The sequence below is a fragment of the Pleurodeles waltl genome, chromosome 3_1 (genome assembly GCF_031143425.1).
Source record: "Pleurodeles waltl isolate 20211129_DDA chromosome 3_1, aPleWal1.hap1.20221129, whole genome shotgun sequence".
NCBI lineage: Eukaryota > Metazoa > Chordata > Amphibia > Caudata > Salamandridae > Pleurodeles > Pleurodeles waltl.
In genome coordinates, this window is record NC_090440.1 from 238,364,392 (window position 1) to 238,386,943 (window position 22,552).

Here is a 22,552-nt window from a genome sequence, read left to right on the forward strand (position 1 = left end):
TGTGATATGATCTCCACTTGTGACACTCTGCATGTTTTATTGTTATGCCCTTTTTATACTTCCCTTCGGCAGTTATATTAACCTTTTTTTTTTTTTTTTTTTTTTTTTTTAACAGAGCCCTTTTCTCAGGTGAGGCCTGCCTTTTTATATTTGCAACTTTTAGCTACAGAAAAAGTTTGCTTCTTTTTAATCAAAGTTTCTTATGGGTGTATTAAGTACTGCAAGATAGAAGTTGATTTAAAGATTATTTTATTCAAGGTCAACCCTTGTTACTCCTATTAATTATGTGTTAGATTTATTTGATCTATAGGTACCACTGATCTTTGTGTTCAAGAAAATTGATGTTGATTTGAGTGTTTTAGTATTGTGTTTTAGTGTATAAGAATTGTGCATTGTTTTATGACATATTATTGTAAGATCCGATTTTTACTTTGTATATTTATGAGGAAATGCATTTTATTGTTCGCAGTTTTATGGATCTTGAATCCGAAATAAACTTTATATGATGAGAAGTTTTCTTTTTTAACAAACAATTCTATTGTGAAATTTGACAGAGACCAAATAGCACATAATAATCCCAGGAATACATTAGGACCAGATGCATTATTGGCCTTCAGGGCTTTAATCACAAACTTAACCTGGTCTGTAGTTATCAGGGATTCAAGAAGCATTTTCTGCTCTTCTGTGATTATGATCTAAATAATCATTTTGCAATGGTTGGGTAAGCTGGGCAGATTGGTATAAGGTATTGTAAAAGTTAAGAAATATTTTTAATATGTCTTCTTTCCCTGTACGCAGTTCCTTGGTTTAATAAAAGTTTCCTTGATACAGCTGCTTTAAAATACTATTTTATATGGTTCCTAAGTTCTTCTTTAGGTACCAAATATATCAGGAGCACAGGGTGCAGAATCCAACATTCCATTCTTCTGTTTTCGGTTGCCAATATATGCAAAGTGTAAGAGGGGAACATATGCTACACCTATTTGGTCTATCTCAGACCTTCAGACCCAGCTGCCAAGGGTGCCAGTGAACTATTAATGAGAATTTAATCTACTCTGAATTAAGTCCTATGGACATTTGAAAAGAAGGTGCAGTCCTGATAATGTGGGTGGTGCTCTTGCCAAATATCGTTGGGACACAACATTTTTACTTATTTTTTTCAAATGCATAGAGAATGCCCATGTATATTCGATGCCTAGCCACTCCTATCTAGGTAGGGGCCAAAGACAGCATTGACGCTGCCCATTACAATAAGATCACCTTCAGCAAAACCAGCCACCTTGTTCATGGGATTGCTCAGGAATGCATCCTAGTATCAATGAGGGGTCTGAGCAATTACCAATAGTTATCATTTTGGCTTCTAGAAACCCTTTATTATTAGCATCCTACCTTGTTTGACTTTTCTAAAATTTTCAGACGAGAATGGGATTTGTGCACAAAGAGGGCAACTCCATTGTGCTTAGTCCCACCTAAGGAGTAGAAGGCACTAGGATATTTCAGGTTAAGGAAACAGGAATATCTATTCCCCCCCATCAATAACAATTCCAAATTATTGTCCTTTTACATTTATAATGAGAAAAGACAGAAGGTTTGCACAAGCAAATAATTCCTGTGATCACGCTAAAATGATCTTCCAGTTATTGGAGGAGTAGGACAAAATATGGTGTGTGCAGCGAAAGGTGTACAACAGTTGTAGAGTGGGAATTACCTGAATCCCTTAACAGACCCCATCTGGGGGTACACCTTTACTAACCCACAACAAAACTGAAGCCAAGCGCAACTGGAAAGAAACGGTGGGCAGGCAGGTCTCTTCCCAAAGGAAACCCCTCTGTAGCCACCACGTGGTCCCCTATCACATGGCTATTGTGAGGAATTACAAGAGATGGAAAACTTCCCTAGGAGATCTATCGGTCCAACCCTCCTCTATTAAACATATAGCCAAATAGCCTCAACTCTTATTAATTCTTCAGGCAACGTATGGCTCTCGACAGAACTCATCCATCTTTACTCCAGTGAAGGCTTAACAATATATGCAGTGCAACAATGAGCCTAAATCACTGTCCCCATCAAATCTGGGCCCCTCATGAGGACAAGTGATTTTAAATGTACTTCAAGTAAAAAGGCAAGCAGCAAAATTGAATTCTAGTCTCTTGTACTTTGTCGCTGACCTCTCACACATTGAATTTGAGAATCCCTCTAAGTCGTGACAGAGGCTGCTCCTCCACTATGGTGGAGGAGACCCCCCCCCCCCCCTCCACACCCCATTTGCCAGCACCAGAAGCTGCAAACCTTTTACAGCAAAAGGGGTGGGACATGTGGGATGACTGGGATGAGAGGAGTGCACTGTGCACTACCCTAAGTGAGGCTCTCTCAGGCCGGCGAAACACACATGCTCACTGTGCTCTCTCCAGCCCGGCACTGTGTTGCCGGGCTGGAGAGAGCACGCACAGGCTTCCAGTCTGCCTGGGAGTCCTAACACTGCTATGAGCATCAGGATTGGCCGCAGGGCATGCTATGAGCCTGTGCCTGCAGTGACAAGGGAAACAGAAGCAGCACAGGAACAGTACATTTTTGTTTTTTATTAAATGACCCTGCACGCCGCACCCATCCCGCCAGAGCGCAGCGATGCGCTACTGAGTCCTGAGGTTTTTTTTCTATTACTAGGGCCGGCTGTCTCGCTAACTTCAGAAGGGTTCTCTATTTGGAGCCCCAGTATTTTCGCTGCCTCAGTGATGCTAGAGGTTTGACGCATTTTTGTATAACAATTTTTGCAAACAGAACATAGAAAAAAGATTGTTTCAGGATTAGTAGATAAGGGAATGGTTATCGGATTTTACTATCAAAAGCAACCCCGAATGGGTACAGTGGGTGGCATCTGATTTTTTCTTGCCTGAGTCTATCTGTGATGGGACGAAACTACTGTCAACGCACAAGCGTCACAGGTCCAATATCTTGAAAAAGGAAGCATTCAAAGTCATTACGTTTACCACCACCTATTTGTGTGCCACTGCTAACACGGTCTCTTTCAGTTGGAAATAATGAAACTGAACAAGGACATCTCTAAGCCCACAAGTGTCCCCTAAGGTCGACTGACAGACTGTATGCCCTTTAAAGTTCGATCTCATTGTGTTCTAATTGAAGCAATAACTCAGAAAGGTCTTACACAAATTGTTACTTGTCAGTGCCCTCCGCTCTATCGTGAAGGCCCCTCATATGTATGTTTTCTTGTCAGGATCAAATGTCAAGTCAAGTATTCCTGAGTCTTAAGCTCAAATACTGAGTTTTAATCTCTACATTTGTATCTTGCAAAGTTTCTATTTTGGTTTTCAGCTTCGGCCCAGCACAGTAGAGACCTTTGATGTTTTATTGTAGTTTCAATAGTTTTGTGGCAAGGTATGATTTGATCTCCTCTAGCAGTTCAATCTTTAACAGATGTTGAGTGTCAATGAGATCCGTTCAAAGACTACTTCCTATAGCACCATGTGATGGGACTTCAGAGCAACATGGATTTCAGCTGGTTTGATGCCTTTTGTGCACCAGAGTTATCACGGAAGACATCCCTGCTTCGGCAATCCAAGATGATAGACGCCACTTTGACAAAACACACCCTGAATGGTTTGTGAAATAACCTTTTGTGACTATGCTGTGTGATCAAATCAGATCGCCTCTTGTAACATAGGCAAGCTGCTGCTGGGGAGGGTTTTGAAACTAGGGTCCCATAACATAGATTTGATGCGAGTAATTAAGAGTGGAACTCATTGATGCAGATCAGAGGTGAATGAGCCGATGAATGCAATCGCATTCACCTGGGGACTAAACTTTGAGTGACAAGTGAAATGCTACCCTGCCTGAAGAGGAAGATTGACCTGAAGATTATAAGACTGTATGGTGTGTTCAGGTTGTAGACTTGCCCATGAGAGGAATCAAAGTGCCTTTCTGTTCCCAGATCTTTTCTGGTTGTTTTCCAGTCCTAGCAAGATGATCACAATATCTTGATATGACACACATGAAAAGCTAGTGATGAAGATTCTGGGATCCAGTGGACTTGAACGTTGTTCTACAATTACTAACCGAGAATCATCTGTATACCTTACTTGTGACTGAAGTGCAGTGAAGTAGGCCGGTCTTTTTATTTCAGCAAATTTTACCTTCTGTATCTTTATGCATTATTGATTTTGATGGTCTAGCTCACAAAAGAAGGGTCACAAGCACTAGCTATGAGATCTCCAGTGACTGTAGAGATATGGGTACTCACTACGCCTTTCACACAATTTCTTGCTCCATGTATTCCTATCTCGCCTCAGTGACTATGACTGAGCATAAAGCTCACTGTCGGGGCCCAACTGCTGAAGCTGGGGCCAAGCTGGCAACAGGGGTCAGGGCATCAGGTGAGGAGGGTGTAAAGAGCCAGAGGATTATAGAGTCAGAGGATCACAACGTAACTCTGAGCTCACCTTCCAAAGCTTACTATCCAGAGAAGCTGGCTGGCCATCCCTCATCTTCAGGCTGATACAGAGGCTCAAGATGGTGTTGGAAGCATTGCTGAACGTTACTGTGGTCGCTTCCTTTGACTGCTCTTTTGTCGTTTAACTGAAGTAAACAAAAAAAGCAATGGGTAGGATGCTTGAATTAATCTCAGCCACTGGTAATTACTCAGGGCCACATAGACATCCATCATTTATCTTTTATTTGCTCACAATGCTACCTCAGACTAGATTTCAGCCATATGCTGGATCTTGCTTCAGCAGCAACAGGTCAGCCTGAAATGCCAAGCCAAGCCCTCTCTGAACCAGAACACAAGGAACCCAAGATCGATATCGCCCTAACTGAGGCTCTTCAGTCGGTTGCAACTTGGCTCCAGTGGCAAAGTGAGCACGGGACCAACATCTGGGCATATCTGGCATATTTAGAGTGCTGCACTGAAGTAAACAAAAACGCGATGGTGGGATGCTTGAATTAATCTCAGCCACTAGTAATTACTTGGCCTACATCCTAGTCTATTTTTTTTTGCCCACTATGCCACCTCATAATGAACCCGGGTAACTTCCGAAGTGCGAGAGGCATGACCAGACTTACATTCTGTGCTCACTGTGCCATAGGACTCAAGCTATACCTTATTAAACAGACCTAGGTAGGTCGAAACTTGTCTGGGTCTGTTTGCAGTTCTTTCTGGAGGAGGCATCGCCTGGCAATTCAGGACAAACTGTTTCCATCAGAAGAAAGGTTGATACTGATTTGTATAAGGCAAGATTTGCGTAGTTACACTGTGGGCACAAAACAATGGTCTAGAATGAGGTCCAGAGTGACTGCCTGTCACTGAGTTTAATTCAAGTATTCCACCCATCAACTTGTTGATGCATTTAAAGCCTCAAGTGTGGCGGGTATGCCCAGATGTGGGTCCTGTGCTCACTGTACAACAAGACTCAAGCTATACGTCACTAAAGAGGCCTAAGCAGGTGGAAACCAGTCTGGGGTTGCTTGTGGACCCTTTTTGGAGAAGTCCTCGACTGGCAGTTTAGGAAGAATTACTCCAATGAGTGGCAGGGTCAATACTGATTTGGGTACGGCAGCTTTTTGTCTAGAGTGGCATGCTGGGCAAAAAATGGAATGGAATGTGGACCGAGCGATTGCCAGTGGCTTAGATTAATTCAAGCATTCCATCCATCACTTTGCTGCTGTTGATACTGTGGGCTGAAGCATCTGATGAGATTCAATGCCCACCAACGAATCACACAGCAATGACACTGTATGGGATTTTTCTCTTGCAGTGGCCCTACATTGGAGACAAACTGCAATGGAAGCAGGTGACAAAAAGAAAAGGTGGAGACACTAATAATGCGGTATCCTTCCCCACCATATGAACACAACTGAGATTATCGGAGGTGCTTAAAGGGTGAAGAAGCTGCTTGGAGAAGATGGAGCAGAACACCCTGTTACATAGTATTACCTCTGGGTGAGTCTACCATAAGTGAATCCCACACCATGCCTCCAAAGCAAAACAGAAAAATGACAAAGATAAAAAGTTTTGTTTTTCTTTTACACCACACTGCTGCCTCTACCAAGGGTCATTCTAAGGAAGCCGAGACGGACCTCCACCACCTCTTTCATTCAGCGGCACAGACTATCAGCAAAAAGATCTATCAAAAGCTGCAAGAGAGTGAAGAGGGTGCAACACCTCGATGGGACATAGAATCTGAGCGCTATTATGGCACTCGTCTTGAACACACACACACCTTGGCAGCTGTTCCAGAGGTACCTTTCAGAAGCAGGACTTCCAAACAGAAAGCCAAAAAAGTCCACATCGGGGATGGCGCGTGTAAAGAAATGGCTCCCTGTTGCAGTTACCCCCCACTTTTTGCCTGATACTGACTTGACTGAGAAGTGTGCTGGGACCCTGCTAACCAGGCCCCAACACCAGTGTTCTTTCACCTAAAATGTACCATTGTTTCCACAATTGGCACAACCCTGGCACCTAGGTAAGTCCCTTGTAACTGGTACCCCTGGTACCAAGGGCCCTGATGCCAGGGAAGGTCTCTAAGGGCTGCAGCATGTCTTATGCCACCCTAGGGACCCCTCACTCAGCACAGACACACTGCTTGCCAGCTTGTGTGTGCTGATGGGGAGAAAATGACTAAGTCGACATGGCACTCCCCTCAGGGTGCCATGCCAACCTCCCACTGCCTGTGGCATAGGTAAGTCACCCCTCTAGTAGGCCTTACAGCCCTAAGGCAGGGTGCACTATACCACAGGTGAGGGCATATGTGCATGAGCACTATGCCCCTACAGTGTCTAAGCAAAACCTTAGACATTGTAAGTGCAGGGTAGCCATAAGAGTATATGGGCTGGGAGTCTGTCAAAAACGAACTCCACAGCTCCATAATGGCTACACTGAATACTGGGAAGTTTAGTATCAAACTTCTCAGAATAATAAACCCACACTGATGCCAGTGTTGGATTTATTAAAAAATGCACACAGAGGGCATCTTAGAGATACCCCCTGTATTTTACCCAATTGTTCAGTGCAGGACTGACTGGTCTGTGCCAGCCTGCTGCTGAGAGACGAGTGTCTGACCTCATGCGGTGAGAGCCTTTGTGCTCTCTGAGGACAGAAACAAAGCCTGCCCTGGGTGGAGGTGCTTCACACCTCCCCCCTGCAGGAACTGTAACACCTAGCAGTGAGCTTCAAAGGCTCAAGCTTCGTGTTACAATGCCCCAGGGCACTCCAGCTAGTGGAGATGCCCGCCTCCTGGACCCAGCCCCCACTTTTGGCGGCAAGTCCAGGAGAGATAATGAGAAAAACAAGGAGGAGTCACTGGCCAGTCAGGACAGCCCCTAAGGTGTCCTGAGCTGAGGTGACTGACTTTTAGAAATCCTCCATCTTGTAGAAGGAGGATTCCCCCAATAGGATTAGGGATGTGACCCCCTCCCCTTGGGAGGGGGCACAAAGAGGGTGTATCCACCCTCAGGGCTAGTAGCCATTGGCTACTAACCCCCCAGACCTAAACACGCCCTTAAATTTAGTATTTAAGGGCTTCCCTGAACCTAAAGATTTAGATTCCTGCAACAACAAGAAGAAGGACTGCCCAGCTGAAAACCCCTGCAGAGGAAGACCAGAAGACAACAACTGCCTTGGCTCCAGAAACTCACCGGCCTGTCTCCTGCCTTCCAAAGAACTCTGCTCCAGCGACGCCTTCCAAAGGGACCAGCGACCTCTGAATCCTCTGAGGACTGCCCTGCTTCGACGACGACAAGAAACTCCCGAGGACAGCGGACCTGCTCCAAAAAGACTGCAACTTTGTTTCCAGAAGCAGCTTTAAAGAACCCTGCAACTCCCCGCAAGAAGCGTGAGACTTGCAACACTGCACCCGGCGACCCCGACTCGGCTGGTGGAGAACCAACACCTCAGGGAGGACCCCCGGACTACTCTACGACTGTGAGTACCAAAACCTGTCCCCCCTGAGCCCCCACAGCGCCGCCTGCAGAGGGAATCCCGAGGCTTCCCCTGACCGCGACTCTCTGAAACCTAAGTCCCGACGCCTGGAAAAGACCCTGCACCCGCAGCCCCCAGGACCTGAAGGACCGGACTTTCACTGGAGAAGTGACCCCCAGGAGTCCCTCTCCCTTGCCCAAGTGGAGGTTTCCCCGAGGAAGCCCCCCCTTGCCTGCCTGCAGCGCTAAAGAGATCCCTTGATCTCTCATAGACTAACATTGAAAACCCGACGCTTGTTTCTACACTGCACCCGGCCGCCCGCGCGCTGCTGAGGGTGAAATTTCTGTGTGGGCTTGTGTCCCCCCCCGGTGCCCTACAAAACCCCCCTGGTCTGCCCTCCGAAGACGCGGGTACTTACCTGCAAGCAGACCGGAACCGGGGCACCCCCTTCTCTCCATTCTAGCCTATGCGTTTTGGGCACCACTTTGAACTCTGCACCTGTCCGGCCCTGAGCTGCTGGTGTGGTGACTTTGGGGTTGCTCTGAACCCCCAACGGTGGGCTACCTTGGACCAAGAACTGAACCCTGTAAGTGTCTTACTTACCTGGTAAAACTAACAAAAACTTACCTCCCCCAGGAACTGTGAAAATTGCACTAAGTGTCCACTTTTAAAGTAGCTATTTGTCAATAACTTGAAAAGTATACATGCAATTGAAATGATTCAAAGTTCCTAATGTACTTACCTGCAATACCTTTCAAACAAGATATTACATGTTAAATTTGAACCTGTGGTTCTTAAAATAAACTAAGAAAAGATATTTTTCTATAACAAAACCTATTGGCTGGATTTGTCTCTGAGTGCGTGTACCTCATTTATTGTCTATGTGTATGTACAACAAATGCTTAACACTACTCCTTGGATAAGCCTACTGCTCGACCACACTACCACAAAATAGAGCATTAGTATTATCTATTTTTACCACTATTTTACCTCTAAGGGGAACCCTTGGACTCTGTGCATGCTATTCCTTACTTGGAAATAGCACATACAGAGCCAACTTCCTACAGCGTGGCTTTGATCGAGCAAGGTGGAACACCATCAAGAGATACGACTAGCGCTGTTGCCATGAGAAAGGTTCAAAAATTCAGACCATGCAAGATCCTAATCTTTCCTGATATTAGCCAAACACTAAATAAGGAGATCAGAACTACAGGTCAAAAACAGGGAAATGCTGGGTCAAGCCAGCATTAATTTAGCTGCTAGCCAAGCTGCAAGTAACCACAAAATGGCACAACATTTGGTTTTACTCAGCTGAAATCAGCCTGAGAAGATGGGGCACCTGAAGTGCTCCTAATGTTGGGTTTATATAGCGTCTGAGGTTAGATCCTCCTTAATAAGCCAGGGGCCTGGAAGGGTATTTCTTTTCTTCGATTTTTGGTTTTCTTGCTTCCTTCTCGACTTTTATTCCTTCTTGCGTCCTCAGTACTATGCAGGCTTGTGCATGTTATTTTCAGATACTTTGTCAGAGCATATTTATGTTGCTAAATGGGGTACTACAGGATGGATGTTTCTCATGATTGTTTCTTGCCGAGATGCTTTCAGGACCTGAAGTGCATGGGTGACTGCAAGATATGTTTTTATTCCCATAACAACCTAAGCTGAACCTCCAAGATATACATAAGCAGAGGTCATTAAAAAGTGAGAACTTGAGAACCAAAATTGCACTTTTTAAACTCCAACATCCACCCAAATGCTAGTGGCAGTCTTAGGATACATAGGTGTGAAGGCGGACTGCCTTCTTTAAACCTCTGAATGGGAAGGGGGAGACTTTTAAGATGCGTTTCTCGTAGTCTAGCGTTTACACTGCTGTTCGGGGTAGGGGAAATACCCTACATAAGTGGTACAGATTCACTGGATCAATTTTAGATTTACATTCCCGAAGCTCTATACAGAAAAGTGGTAACATACAGGTGGTGGTGGGAGCTTTTCTGGAGCACACAATGTAATGGAGGCTTGACCATATAGCTCTTCATTAGGTTTCCCTTACTTTTACTCCTTTGATGTACAGTGCTACAAAATGGAAAAACTTCGGTACCAAACGTTAAGACTGAGACTTTCAAAAACAGTACATAAAAAAAGTTACTCATCTTTAACTGTGGTTCGCCAGTATTGGTATCTCTCACTGATTCACATGCTTGGATCATCTCAGTTGTCGAACTGGGTCTCCCAGGGTTAGTACAATGTAAAACTTAAGGCAGAAAAGTGTCAACATGGTCATTTAGTAGCCTAGTCACATCATTTCAAAAGAACTAAACTTCAATTACTCGGCTTACACTAAAGCATTTATCCTCCCCCTCCACAGGCCACCAGGATTCAGCTTTCGTAGCACAGGAACAATATTACATGGGTGAACTTGAGAGAGGGAGGAGAGTGAGTCACATGAATTTATGAAAGAAAATTCTCAAAGGGACTTTCAGGAATTCCTTTATTAGTCTATTAGACCAAAGGCTCAGTGTCGTAATAAAGCATGAAATGACAGCCAAATGAACTTTGACTAATTTGTGACTTAGGACAGATCATGCAACTGAAGCAGGTAAGGAAATAAGTTACTTACCTGTAACTATAGTTCTCTCGTATTAGAATCTTTCATACATTCACATGTCTGAATCATTCCCTGACATCGAGATGTCCCCGGTACCTTAGAAAAGACAATGTCCCCAAAGATATAATAGCAATAACTTACAGCTCTTCTTTTAAGTAATCTATCTAAGTCCTTATGTAAAAAATAAAAAAAGGGCCAAACTGCAGCATTAACCTATCAGATAACCCCACCCTCTAGAACCCTCCTGAGAGAAGCGCCAGTACCTCAGATTTTTCTAAGCACTAATGCGTATCCTAAAAGTTGAAAGTAAAAAGATGAGCTTACCCCAGGAGGTGGGTGGGTTGCATGTGAATCTATGAAAGATTCCAATACTGGAGAACTATAGTTACAGGTAAGTAATTTATTTCCTTACTCCAGTATTGGAACTTCCATAGATTCACATGCTTGAATCAGACTATAAAGCAGCATTTACAGCACACTGCATAGAAAATAAATAATTGGAATTACTGGCAGATAGCTTTATTAACTGAAAAGGCAGTTAAGAGCCTGTCCTACCACTACATCTCCTTGAGGTATGGCATCCAGACAGAAGTAATTTGTAAACGTGTGGGTACTTCTCCAGTTGGCCGCTCTGTAAATGTCTTGTAGGGGCACACCTGTGAACAGTGCCTTCGATGTTGAGACAGATCTCGTGGAATATGCCCTTACTGAGGATTATAAAGGCTTACTAGCTGCCTGGTAACAACACTTTATAGCAGCTACTATCCATCTTGCTAGCCCTTGTTTCGAAAGGGCTTGGCCCTTTCACGGGGTGCTATAAGCGACAAATAACTGTTTTGACTTGTGAAAATGTTTGGTTTTCTCCAAATAAAACTTAATATTCCTTTTGATGTCTAACGAATGAAGAGCCCTTTCTGCTGGAGATGAAGGATTTGGAAAGAAAGACTTCAAGATCAAAGGCTCGTTAATGTGAAAGTCTGATGTAACTTTTGAAACAAATTTTGGGTTTGTGCGAAGTATCACTCTATCATGCTTAAATTGAAGGAAAGGCTCTTGAATGGTTAGAGCCTGGATTTCGCTGATGCATCTAGTAGAAGTAAGGGCCACCAGAAGAGCTACTTTCCATGATAAGTACTTCAATTCCGCCATGTGAATGGGTTCAAATGGATGTCTCATAACCGGAGATAGAACCATGTTGAGTTGCCAGGAGGGTGGAGGAGGTCTTACTGGTGGAAAAACTCTAAAAAGTCCTTTTAATAACTGTTTTATCAACCTGGAGGACCATAAAGCCGGCAATGTCGGAGAAAGTCTGAAACGAGATATGGCCGCCAAGTGCACTCTGATGGATGCATGAGCAAACCTTGTTGATGCCAGATGTCGGAGATACGGCACTAACACCTCTGGCGGCGACAATAGTGGATTAATCTGTTCTTTCTGCCTCCATAAACAAAACATTTTCCATTTCAGAGAGTATGATTTGTTTGTGCTATCCGCTCTGGCCTTTGAAAGTATTTTCCTACATTTGGGGTGAATGTTTAAATGGGAAAACTCATTGTGTTCAGGAGCCAAGCCGATAACTTTAGTGATTTGGGGTCCGGATGCAAGACTTGATCCTCATTCCTTGTCAGGAGCTGTGGTGAGACTTTCAGTGGAATGCGGTCATTCTCTCAGAAAAGGAGCAGTTCTGAAAACCAATGTTGACGAGGCCAATACGGAGCTATCAGGATTAGTCTGCAACGTTCTCTCTTGATTTTTGGGAGCACTCTTGAAATCAGGGGAATGGGTGGAAAAGCGTAGGCAAATATTCCATACCATGCCATCGAAATGGCATTCCCCCACGAGCCCGGATGGTGATTCCAACTTGCATAAAAGCGGCATTTGGTGTTCTGCTGAGTTGCGAAGAGATCTAGGTTGGGCTTTCCCCATTTCTTGAAGACCTGGTTGAGCGCCTCCTGGTTCAGCTCCCATTCGTGACAGGAGGATGTTAGTCTGCTAAGGGTGTCTGCGGTCTCGTTCTGCCTTCCTGGCAGGTGTTCTGCTTGTAAACTGATCCCATTTTGAATAGCCCAATTCCAAATATTCTGAGATTCTCGAGATAGAAGAGACTTCGTTCCTCCCTGCTTGTTCAGGTAATGGATCGTTGTCGTATTGTCCTTTCTTATGAGAACCGCAGATTGTTTTATTCTGGGGAGGAAAGCCTGCAGGACCAGAAAACTGCTCTCAACTCTAGGAAACTGATGTGATATTTTCAAGAAGAGATGCTCCATCTTTAGCTGACCTGTAGATCTTGAAGGTACGCCCTCCCATCCCTCCAGAGAAGCGTCTGTGGTAATGACCAACGGGGGTCGATGGGACAGAAAAGAAAGACCTACTGCGATGTCCAATTGTTCTGACCACCAGTTGAGCGCTTCGATCTTGCAAGGAGTCACTGTGATCGAGTCGCTGATTGAACCCTCTTTTTGAATCCATTGGAGATCCAATTCCTCTTGCAGCGGACGCATTCTCAGGCGACAAAATGGAATTAGTTGAATGCAAGATGACATCATCCCTAGTAGCGATGTGTAATTGCGTACTGAAAGAGACTTTCTTCTTTGAACTTTGTTTGAGATACAGATATGAGCTTGGCTTGTGTCTCCAATGTAGGGAAGGCCTTGTCCCATATTGTGTTTATTGTTGCCCCTAAAAAGGTAGTTACTCTGGTTAGTAAGATCTTCGATTTGTTCCAATTCAGAGTGAGACCCAGTTCATCAAATAATTTCATGCAAGCCTTCGTCATGAGCCTCTCGATAAGACCGCGCGTTTATTAGCCAATCGTCTAAATATGGAAAAATCTGATGTTTTTTCCTTCTCAGCCAAGCTGCTACCGGAGCCCGACACTTTGTAAAGATTCTGGGGGCATATTTCAGGCCAAATGGAAGAACTCTGAACTGGAAATTGCTGCCGGCTACTGTGAAACTAAGAAATTGTCTGTGGGCAGGTGAAATCGGGATATAAAAGAATGCAGTCTCTGTGATTCATGAGGAGGAGAATGTCCTGCAATGTGACCATGCAAAAGGTTTGACGTTTGAGGTATTTGTTTAAGTCACAGAGGTTGAGAATGGAACACCATCCCTCCCAGTTTTTGCGTACTAGAAAGAAACGCAATTAAAAACCTCTGCCTTTTTCCAAAGAAGGGATTCTCTATATAGCCCCCTTCTTTAGAATGGTCACAACACGTCCAGCCGGAGTTGTTTTAGATGCTTTTGAAGGAAGGTATGTGGTGGGTGTGAAGGTGGGGCTTGGATGAACTCCAAAGTGTGGCCAAATTTAACTATGTTTAATACCCACTGGTACAACGTTATTTCTTGCCATTTAAAAAAAAGAAATGGTGGTGGGGATGTAGCTGGAGCCTGAAAGCTGTCATTGGCGTCAAACTGCACCTTTGCCCTGATGCGCTCTACCCCTAGCAGGAGGTCTGGAATAGGACGTCTGGGGTGGCTGTCTCTGTGAATACTGCGATCAGAACTGCTGAGTCTCATAGGAGGGATAACAAACTTTTTGAAAAATCCCTCTATATGATGGGATTCCTCGACCTATGGCGGCTCAAAAAGACAACTTTTTGAATTGCAGGGTACCCAATGATCTGGAGGTGCCCGTATCAGTTTTTATCGCTTGCAAGGTTTCAGCCACGTGTTTGCCGAAAAGAGCCTCCCCATCAAATGGGAGATCCAAAACTATTTTGTATTTCCGGTCGAAAGGAAGTTGCCTTAAGCCAGCCTTGCTGTCAAAGCACCGCCCCCCTAATAGCTGTCTAAAAGCAGTGGTAGCAATATCCATTGCGCAATCAATAACCTCCGCTGAGGTGCGCTCCCCATCAAATAGGATTTTCTTCACTTCCACCTTTGAATCACCTGGGAAGGTGGTCCAGATAGGGAGCAATACCCACCCATAGTTGCATGTCGTATCTGCCCAAAATTGCCAAAGAGTTCGCTGCTCTCACTGTAAGCCCTAACAGAGGAAAAACGCTTCCCAATTTTGTCCAGCCTTCTACCTTCCTTGTCAGGAGTGCTTAATTGCTGCTGATGGATTCTTTGAACGCGTCTGCGCTGCCTGGGTTATGACAGAGTCTGGCTTCGGGTGGCCAATGAGACAAGTTGGAGCGTCTTGTGGAGCCTTATATTTTTTGTCTAACCTTGGTAAGACCGTCGTCACAGTAGCTGGATTTTTCATTACTGTCAGATCTTCCTCCCAGATGTAACTAACTATGGGCATGGTGTGTATACTCTTTTGAAAGGGCTCCTTGAAATCATATAGAAAGCAGTCCATTTGCTTAGATGGCATGGGCAGCGCAAATCTCTTTCACTGCTCTTTCAAGCAGATTATGGAAACCCCCAATGTCTCCTGGGGGTGAGTCCACCAGAGTAGGTGATGGAGATGACTGGGTTGGTAATATACAGTTGTCCCAATCAAATTGCGTGTCCTGGAGCTCCCCTTCCTCTCTCTCCTAATCTGAGGAGTCTGCAACTTGCATAAAGGTTCTCTGCAGGGTACTCCTCGACGATCTAGGCGACAACATAGGTTGTGGTACAAGGGTGGAAGGACCGGACGGTGGGGGTTCAACTGGGATTTTCTCTGACTGTGGTGCCGGCGGAAACCTTTGTTTGTAGTCTACAACATAAGATGGAGATCAGCGATAAGGGAACTTGGGATATAGACCATATCTTTTGGCACACTTTGTTGGTCTTGCTAAGGAGAATAATACTGCTGGTAATATTGCTATTCATCATCCTGACACTTAAGCATGGAGCTGGGAAGGACTAAAAGCTGCCCCAAATGGCCCATCATCCTCCGAATCTTCCTCCAGTAGATGGGCCAGAAGTAAAGGTGTGACCTTATTTGGAGATGTGGCATGCAGAATTATAGCCCCTTTTCCAGTCAAGGCCTGAATTTTTCTCCCCATTGAGGGTGCAGTTGACTAGGTCATTGACAAAGTCGTTTTCATCTGCGAGGATCAACCTCTGGTCTCCGTCGACAGGGTCGTCGCCATCAGAATCTTCGTCGTTGACGGCATTGTCGATGAAATCCTTATCTTCATCGTCGACGGTCTGGATTTAGTTACCCTAGACGTTGTCGACGAGCAGGAAGCAATAGTCGATAGGCTGGTAACCATAGACGTCGTCGCTGATTCAGCCGCCGTATATGTTGGCGACGGTCTCATCTGGGGCTGAAGAAGGTTTTCTGAAACCAGTAATAATTTTCAGTGGATGTATGGAAGGCTTTGAAGAAGGTTTAGACACCTCCTTTGAAGTTGAAGGCCTGTGTTTAGACTTTGATGAACATTTTCTCTCATGAGGTGATGTCGATAGACTGCGGCCTTCACCAGACCCATGTGAGGTGTTTTTAAAAGCTTTTGAGGGTTGCCCTGAACCCTTTTCAGATTGAGGGGATCTTTGTCTCTTTTGGGACTTTTTAGAAGACCAGGAAGATTCCTCACTGTCAGAATCGGAGACAGGGTTCTTCCTTGTTTTAAGCTTTTGGAGCCATATAAGCAGTCTTCCCTCTCTATCCTTTAAAGTTGTGGAGGAAAAGGTATGACATACCTTGCATTCAGCAGCAGAATGTTCAGGATAGAGGCAATATATACAGTCTCTATGTGGATCCTCAGAGTGTAGCCTTTTCTTTCCACATGTACTGCAGGCTCCGAAGAGACTTTTCCTTTCTCCAGCAGACATGCTGATAATGTTAGGCTCCAGATATTCTGGTTGTGAACAAGAAACACTCTATAATAGAGAATAAACCCAGATGTAGTGGCAAACTCTACATCAACAGGAGGAAAATGAGCAGAACTCAGTGGAGACTCCCTAGCACGACGTGCAGTAGAACATCTGAGGTACTGGAGCTTCTCTCAGGAGGGTTCTAGAGGGTGGGGTTATCTGATTGGTTAATGCTGCAGTTTGGTCCTTTTTTACATGAGGACTTAGATTACTTAAAAGTAGATCTGTAAGTTATTGCTGTTATGTCTTTGGGGACATTGTCTTTTCTAAGGTACCGGGGACTCCCATCTCGACGACGGGGAATAATTCAAGCATGTGAATCTATGAAAGTTTCAATACTGGAGTAATGTAATATTTGCTGCAGAGCAGATAGTACGTGCAAACTAAAGAGTTGCTTTCATTTTGTCCCATAAATTTCATTTGTAGAGATCATTCTGGCAGATATCAAGAAGGTGAAATTTATGTAATTCAGTTGCTGAGATGACAAACCCAAAGTGTGGGTCTGGACAAATGATCTGGCCATTGAAGTGAGACAGCAGGTTAGGTAATGGCCCCAGCAAAGTTAAAGGCTGCTTTTAAAGAGGTAGCAGCTCTGTGAACCAATACTGTATGGGCCACCATGGGGCGAGTAGAATAAGGCAACACGCCTACCTCATTTTGTCAAAACTCACAGGATGAAAGGAAGTGGAGGAAAGGAGTATTCATAATTACACGATGAACTGAATAAAAATGCGTTCCAGTCTGACCCTGGAAGAGTGTGACTGCTGATATAACTTGGGCATTTCTGGTTCTGACTGGTTGCGAACGAACTGCGATTCGGTGTGCCCCAGAGGTTGAAGATGCGGTCCAGCTCCACATGGTTCATTTTTTAGTTGTGAGCAGTCATCTCTGATAAATGCCCCACTGCTATTTCAATATGGGTGTTGTAGAGTACAGTGTCATAGGTTAAATTATTCTTTAAAAAACAGACTGGAATGCAGTCCTCCATGCTTGAAGTAATACATACTCCTTGTGTTGTCTGTGCACACCAACACTGAGTTCTTTATTCTTGGAAGGAAGGAAGGAGTGGATGCTTAGTACTATGACCCTCAATTCAATGACGCTGATATTTATTTGTGCCACTTACAAAGGCCACTTGCTGCCCACTTCCAGATCCACAGGGGTGCACCCCAACCTTAGAGGGAGGCATCCATCATCATGAAATCGGCTCTTTACTGGAAAAAAGTGTTTTTGACGGTGTCTAGCAAGGTAAGGCTCGTTTCATTGGGCCTGTCACTTTATAAGATCGTCAAGTGGTCTTTCGGTTTGTAGCCACTGTTAGTTACGCTCTTCTTGAAATGGCCTTAGGTGGAGCAGCAATGTGTGATCAAAGGGATGCAGGACAGCATTATCCCTAAAGAGGACTTGAAGAGTCCGGCGGTGACTAAATTTTCTTTCTCTAATTGCAGGGCTAATATGGTCAGATATGCTACTCTCTCCCTGGATGGCAAGGAGTTGTTTACATCCATGTCTACTACTGCTCCCAAAAACTGAATCTTTCTGCAAAGGAAAAAGGCGAGCTGTCGAACAGCTGTAGACCGTCTTTTGGAAGACACTGTTGTAGCTTTAGAGCACATTCCTTTGCGTAGCCAATTGTATAATTGTCTGGCCCACTTTGAATAGCAGATATTTCTGGTGACTGTGATGAATTGGTACATGGAAATATGCATCCTGTAGGTATAGGGATGTCATGTAATCTCCTTTTTGAAGAAGTTTGAGGACTTCCTGCAAAGTCACCACTCAAACTGTTTGTTTTTTTAGAAACTCGTTCGCGTTCCTTAGGTCAAAAATTGGACTTCACTTGCCTGATTTATTTCTTTTATAGGGAAAGGAGAAAATAAAAACCTAAATCTCTCTAGGACTTTCCAACCTGTTCTACATCCATTTTGTATTGAGGAGAAAATCTCAGCTTGTTGATGGGGACTCTTGTGTGGTGGTGTAGGTGGCGGAACCTACATGAATTCCAGTGTGTAGCCAAACTGTACCAGATCGCACACAATGATCAAAAGCTACATTGGCCTATTGTCACAAATACATTCAAATGTTCCCTGCTTCAGGACTATCTGTATTCTTTTGACCTCTGCCTGTGCGATGACACCACTGTCTTGAACATTTATTGCTTCCAGCTCCCCCTCCCACTCCTGAGGGGCCCATGTCAGACAGGATACTGATGGTGTGGCCATCTATTGCTGCAGATAACTTTGTAGTATATCTGAGGAGGCATCTGGTATGCCTGGAACCTTAAAGGTTGGTAACCTCCTGTGGAGGAGTACTGACACCTAGCACGGACTCCTTAAAAAGGGCTGAGGTAATCTTTGCTGAAGAACACCTAAACATCTTGCAGTGTCCGTTTCAGACTTAATAGAATGGAGAGCGTCATTTGCATGCCGTACAAACCAGGATTCTCCATCATATGGCAAGTCAACTCTTTCTCTGGTCTAAAGCAGGTTAAACTTAACCAACCCTTCCTGCATGAAATAGCTGCCCCAAAAAGCTCCCTGAATCTAGTTGCTGCAATGTCCACTGCTATATCAAAGATTGCAGACTATGTTTCAACTTCATTAGGATTTGCCCTTGTTTCAGTGTTTTTAATCGTCTGGTCAGTGGTCTCAGAATGGTCCAAAATCCAACCCAACCAGACACTCATACTGGGCAAGGACTGCCAGTACGTTGGTGCCGATGGTTATCGCAGCCATGCAGAAAACCTTTCTCTGATATTGTCAAGCCTCCTGACCTCTTAATCATTTAGAGTGGTCCATGCTGATGTTAGTTTTCTGAATCGCCACTAGGGTGCCTTCATAAGCACCGAATCCGCAAGAGGGAGACCAAATGAGGCCATCCAGGGTATGTTCAATGGCTTTATACTTCTTCTCAAGTCTATGGATCACTACTAGTACAGTGGCTGGGTTTTTCAGTTCAGGCCTTATGACTAAATATGGTCAGTTGTTGTATAGCCTTAGCTGACTTACTTTTTGGCTACTTAAAGCCATAAAGGAAACAATGGTTCTCCTTTGTTAGTACTGTTAGAGGCTCTCTGCGTAAGACTTATCTAGCCAGTTTATTGAGGAGTGTCCATTAGTAGATTCCCTTCTTTCTGATCATCATCAGAGCAAATGGTATCTCCAGTTGGTGGTACAAGTAATTTAAGGACCTTGTATTAAAGGCTTACACACAGGAGTGTGTGTAGTTGTCGGTGTTGTCTGAAACATTGAGATAGAGGCTGTCTTCTAGGCTCAGAAGTTACTGATTCAGGATCACACTTGTAACAATCTGGAAGCGTAAGTTGTAGATATATTAGTCATGTTATAGGCAACCATATCATAGATTCATTTGATGCTTGTAAAATCTGACAGTAAAGAGTCAATTCCATATTGCAACGCATCATCTTCATCACAATGTTCTTGCCCCTGTTGTCAGGATCCTATATATGGCCAGGATCACCATTTCCCTATATTCTTCTTGGTCACATTATTTACCTTCAATTGTGTTGAGACTATGTAGATCCAAAAGGACCACTATCCTCCAAGCCTTCCGTATCCAGGACCACTGCGAACACCTTCCTTGATGACATGTTCAGGCTTAAGTGGCACTGGGATGCCCTTTTCAAATAACAGTTTTTTTTCCAGAAGATGTTGGTTTTTTTTTGTAAAGTTGGCTCAATTGACAGAGCCAGCATTAATGGTACTATCACCGGAATTGTCTTGGGGTGTTTTAGATGGCACTGTTGATGGAGCAGACATCAGAGTCACTGACTGTGTTCTTGTCAACAAAGACTTTTTATATGGTGATCCAGAAGTGGAGACACCATTGCTAGTCTTTGGTGACTCCTCAGAAATAATCTTTTTAGGATTGGCAGTTTCAGAGGATGGCTCGTAAGCCGACTTGATGGCTTTCTTTCAGTCAGCATGAGACTATCTTAAGAGTCAGATCAGCTTCTCATACAGATTTTGTATACATTTTTCTTGGCAGTTGCTCAGATGTATTAGATTTTCTTTTCTGATGCTAACTCTGAACAGCGTTCAGTCTGTGAGCGAACCCTTTTTGTGCTTCACTTGAGGTCCCTTCACATCCCTCTTCAGAGAAACGGATAGCTCCTGATTTTGATTACTGCGTCATAATGAAAGTTCACCATCACTACCTTTAAGGATTTTTGTAGAAAATGCTCAACTGACTTTGCAATCCTTACCCTTGTGGTCAGAACAATAACAATACATACTGTCAAAATGAAGCCTCTTCATGTCACAGGCGCCACATGGCCTAAAAATATTTTTTTTCTGAAAATTCAGATGTTTAAGTCTTGACAGGTCAAGAAGTCTTAGAGATATGTTATATTGTCTCAGAAAATGAAAAACTACTCAAAAATAGCAAACTTATCCGTGACTGAGTGAGCAGGCTCCAGGGACTCCCTTCACGCTTGATGTGCGGCAGAAATCTTAGCTGTGGAGGCATGTGTGGAGAAAGGTGAATGCTGTTCTGTATGCTGACTGGCTGAAGTTTAAATCTTTTGCAATGGTGGGTATAGGCTACTACTGTGACCAAGTTAAAGCTTCTCTGACTCAGCTTAACATTGCACTGACCTCTATGTTTATCCTGGGATTCTGGGAGATAACTCAAGCACATGACCATGAAAGATCCAAAACTGGTGAATGAAACTTTTACTATTTCCACTTGAAGCCTAAAATATAGCCAACAGCTTCCTTGGCATAAGGGTGGAATTATGGAAATTACTGTGACGAGAATGTAGCCTTACAAACATTGAAAAAATAATACACTATGAGACCCATTTGATAGCAGTGAGATTGTGGGTCATCTGTGCGTGTAAAAGCATGAAAGACTATAGAATATAAAAATTGCATGGAAATACTCACCTTTCTAACGCAGCACGCCTTTTCTCCAGAAACTCTGCTGAAGAGGAGTCTTCTTTACCCACTTTGACTTTGGTCATGCCTTGGTGGCAAAAAGGAAAGCAAGACACGTGTTGAGGATAAACGTCAAGTAAAAGGTCAGATCTAGCAACCACATAACTTGAACGTGAGAATAGTTTCCAAAGTCCACTAGGAATTTTAAACATACCTGGTAAAGGCATCTCACTGCCAACAGTATCATTAAATTCAAACGTTTTGAGAAGGGAAGGAATTCTAGGACTGCAGTCATAACGAGAAAAAGTTACCAGAGTAGTATTTTACTTTTACTGGTCCAAGGTTCCAAGCCATTACCTGATTGCGCTCTCTCCTGAACCACAGTAATGTTTGCAGAATCCTCATGACCACAACTGTCACTAACCTAGATGTTGTCTTTCTTGACACCCTCCCCCATGCCTGAAAACCAGCAAAGAACTCCTCGCTCTGTTCAAAGATTAGCCTTTTTATATGAAAATCAAGAAAGTTAAAAAAGCCTTCTGCATCTCATATGCTGGTAGGGATTGGGTAGTTTTTGTTTTTTTTTGTTTGTTTTTACAGCCACCTCCTAGAGACTAACAGGACTGCGGAACAGTCGATCATTTGTTGAGCTCATATCTGAAAAGGTGGTAGGACTTGAGCAATTTAGTAATGATGATTCCCCTGAAAGAGGAGGAGAAATGTCTTACTGTACTCCGTATTCTCCTCTTCATTATAGTTATAGGCACCACTCAAATACAGCAAAAACATGTATATTTTCTTTTTGCTAGACAAGACAGGCATTTAAGTCAACCCAAAAGCGCTGGCAGGACAATTCAGTGCTAATAACTATTACTGTAGAACCCTGGAGGAGAAATGTGGTTCCTTCTCCTTGTTTAAGTTTTTCTTTTACAAGTTGAGCATGGTGGAAAAATACCTGCAAGTGCTGCTCCATCCTCCACTCCCTATTCTCTGCATCTTAGAGGACTGTATAGAGTCACCTGCTTCCAATGCCTTTTTTCTTCACTCAAGGAGACCGTATTTAGAGTCTCTGACAGGGTCTCCTGATGACCACTGACACCTTCTGCCCTCTCTGCTGTATCTCAGAATTACCCACATTCAAACATCAATCTACAAATGGGGACGCTTCTCAGCAAATGCTCAAGGTCTGGTGCTAGCTGCATCAAGGAGAACGGTTTGCTGTATAGCAGCTACACTACTCTGAATAATCCATAAACTTCAAGAATGAGCACTGCAGAGGCTGAAGCCATATATTTCTTTGTCAATGTGCATTTTAGTCTCTTTCTTTGGCTTTTTTACAGTGATTCTCAGTTTTTCATTACTTATGTGG

At 43.9% G+C, this 22,552-nt stretch overlaps 1 protein-coding gene across 1 annotated transcript in view; it reads right to left on the bottom strand.

The window, feature by feature from the left end:
• The window catches only part of SNX1 (sorting nexin 1), a 470,987-nt gene that overhangs the window by 252,176 nt on the left and 196,259 nt on the right, over positions 1 to 22,552 (bottom strand). The window contains exon 7 of the mRNA XM_069222309.1: positions 21,193 to 21,271. Within this exon, the coding sequence (XP_069078410.1) occupies positions 21,193 to 21,271 (79 nt within the window). The remainder of the gene's footprint in view (positions 1 to 21,192; positions 21,272 to 22,552) is intronic.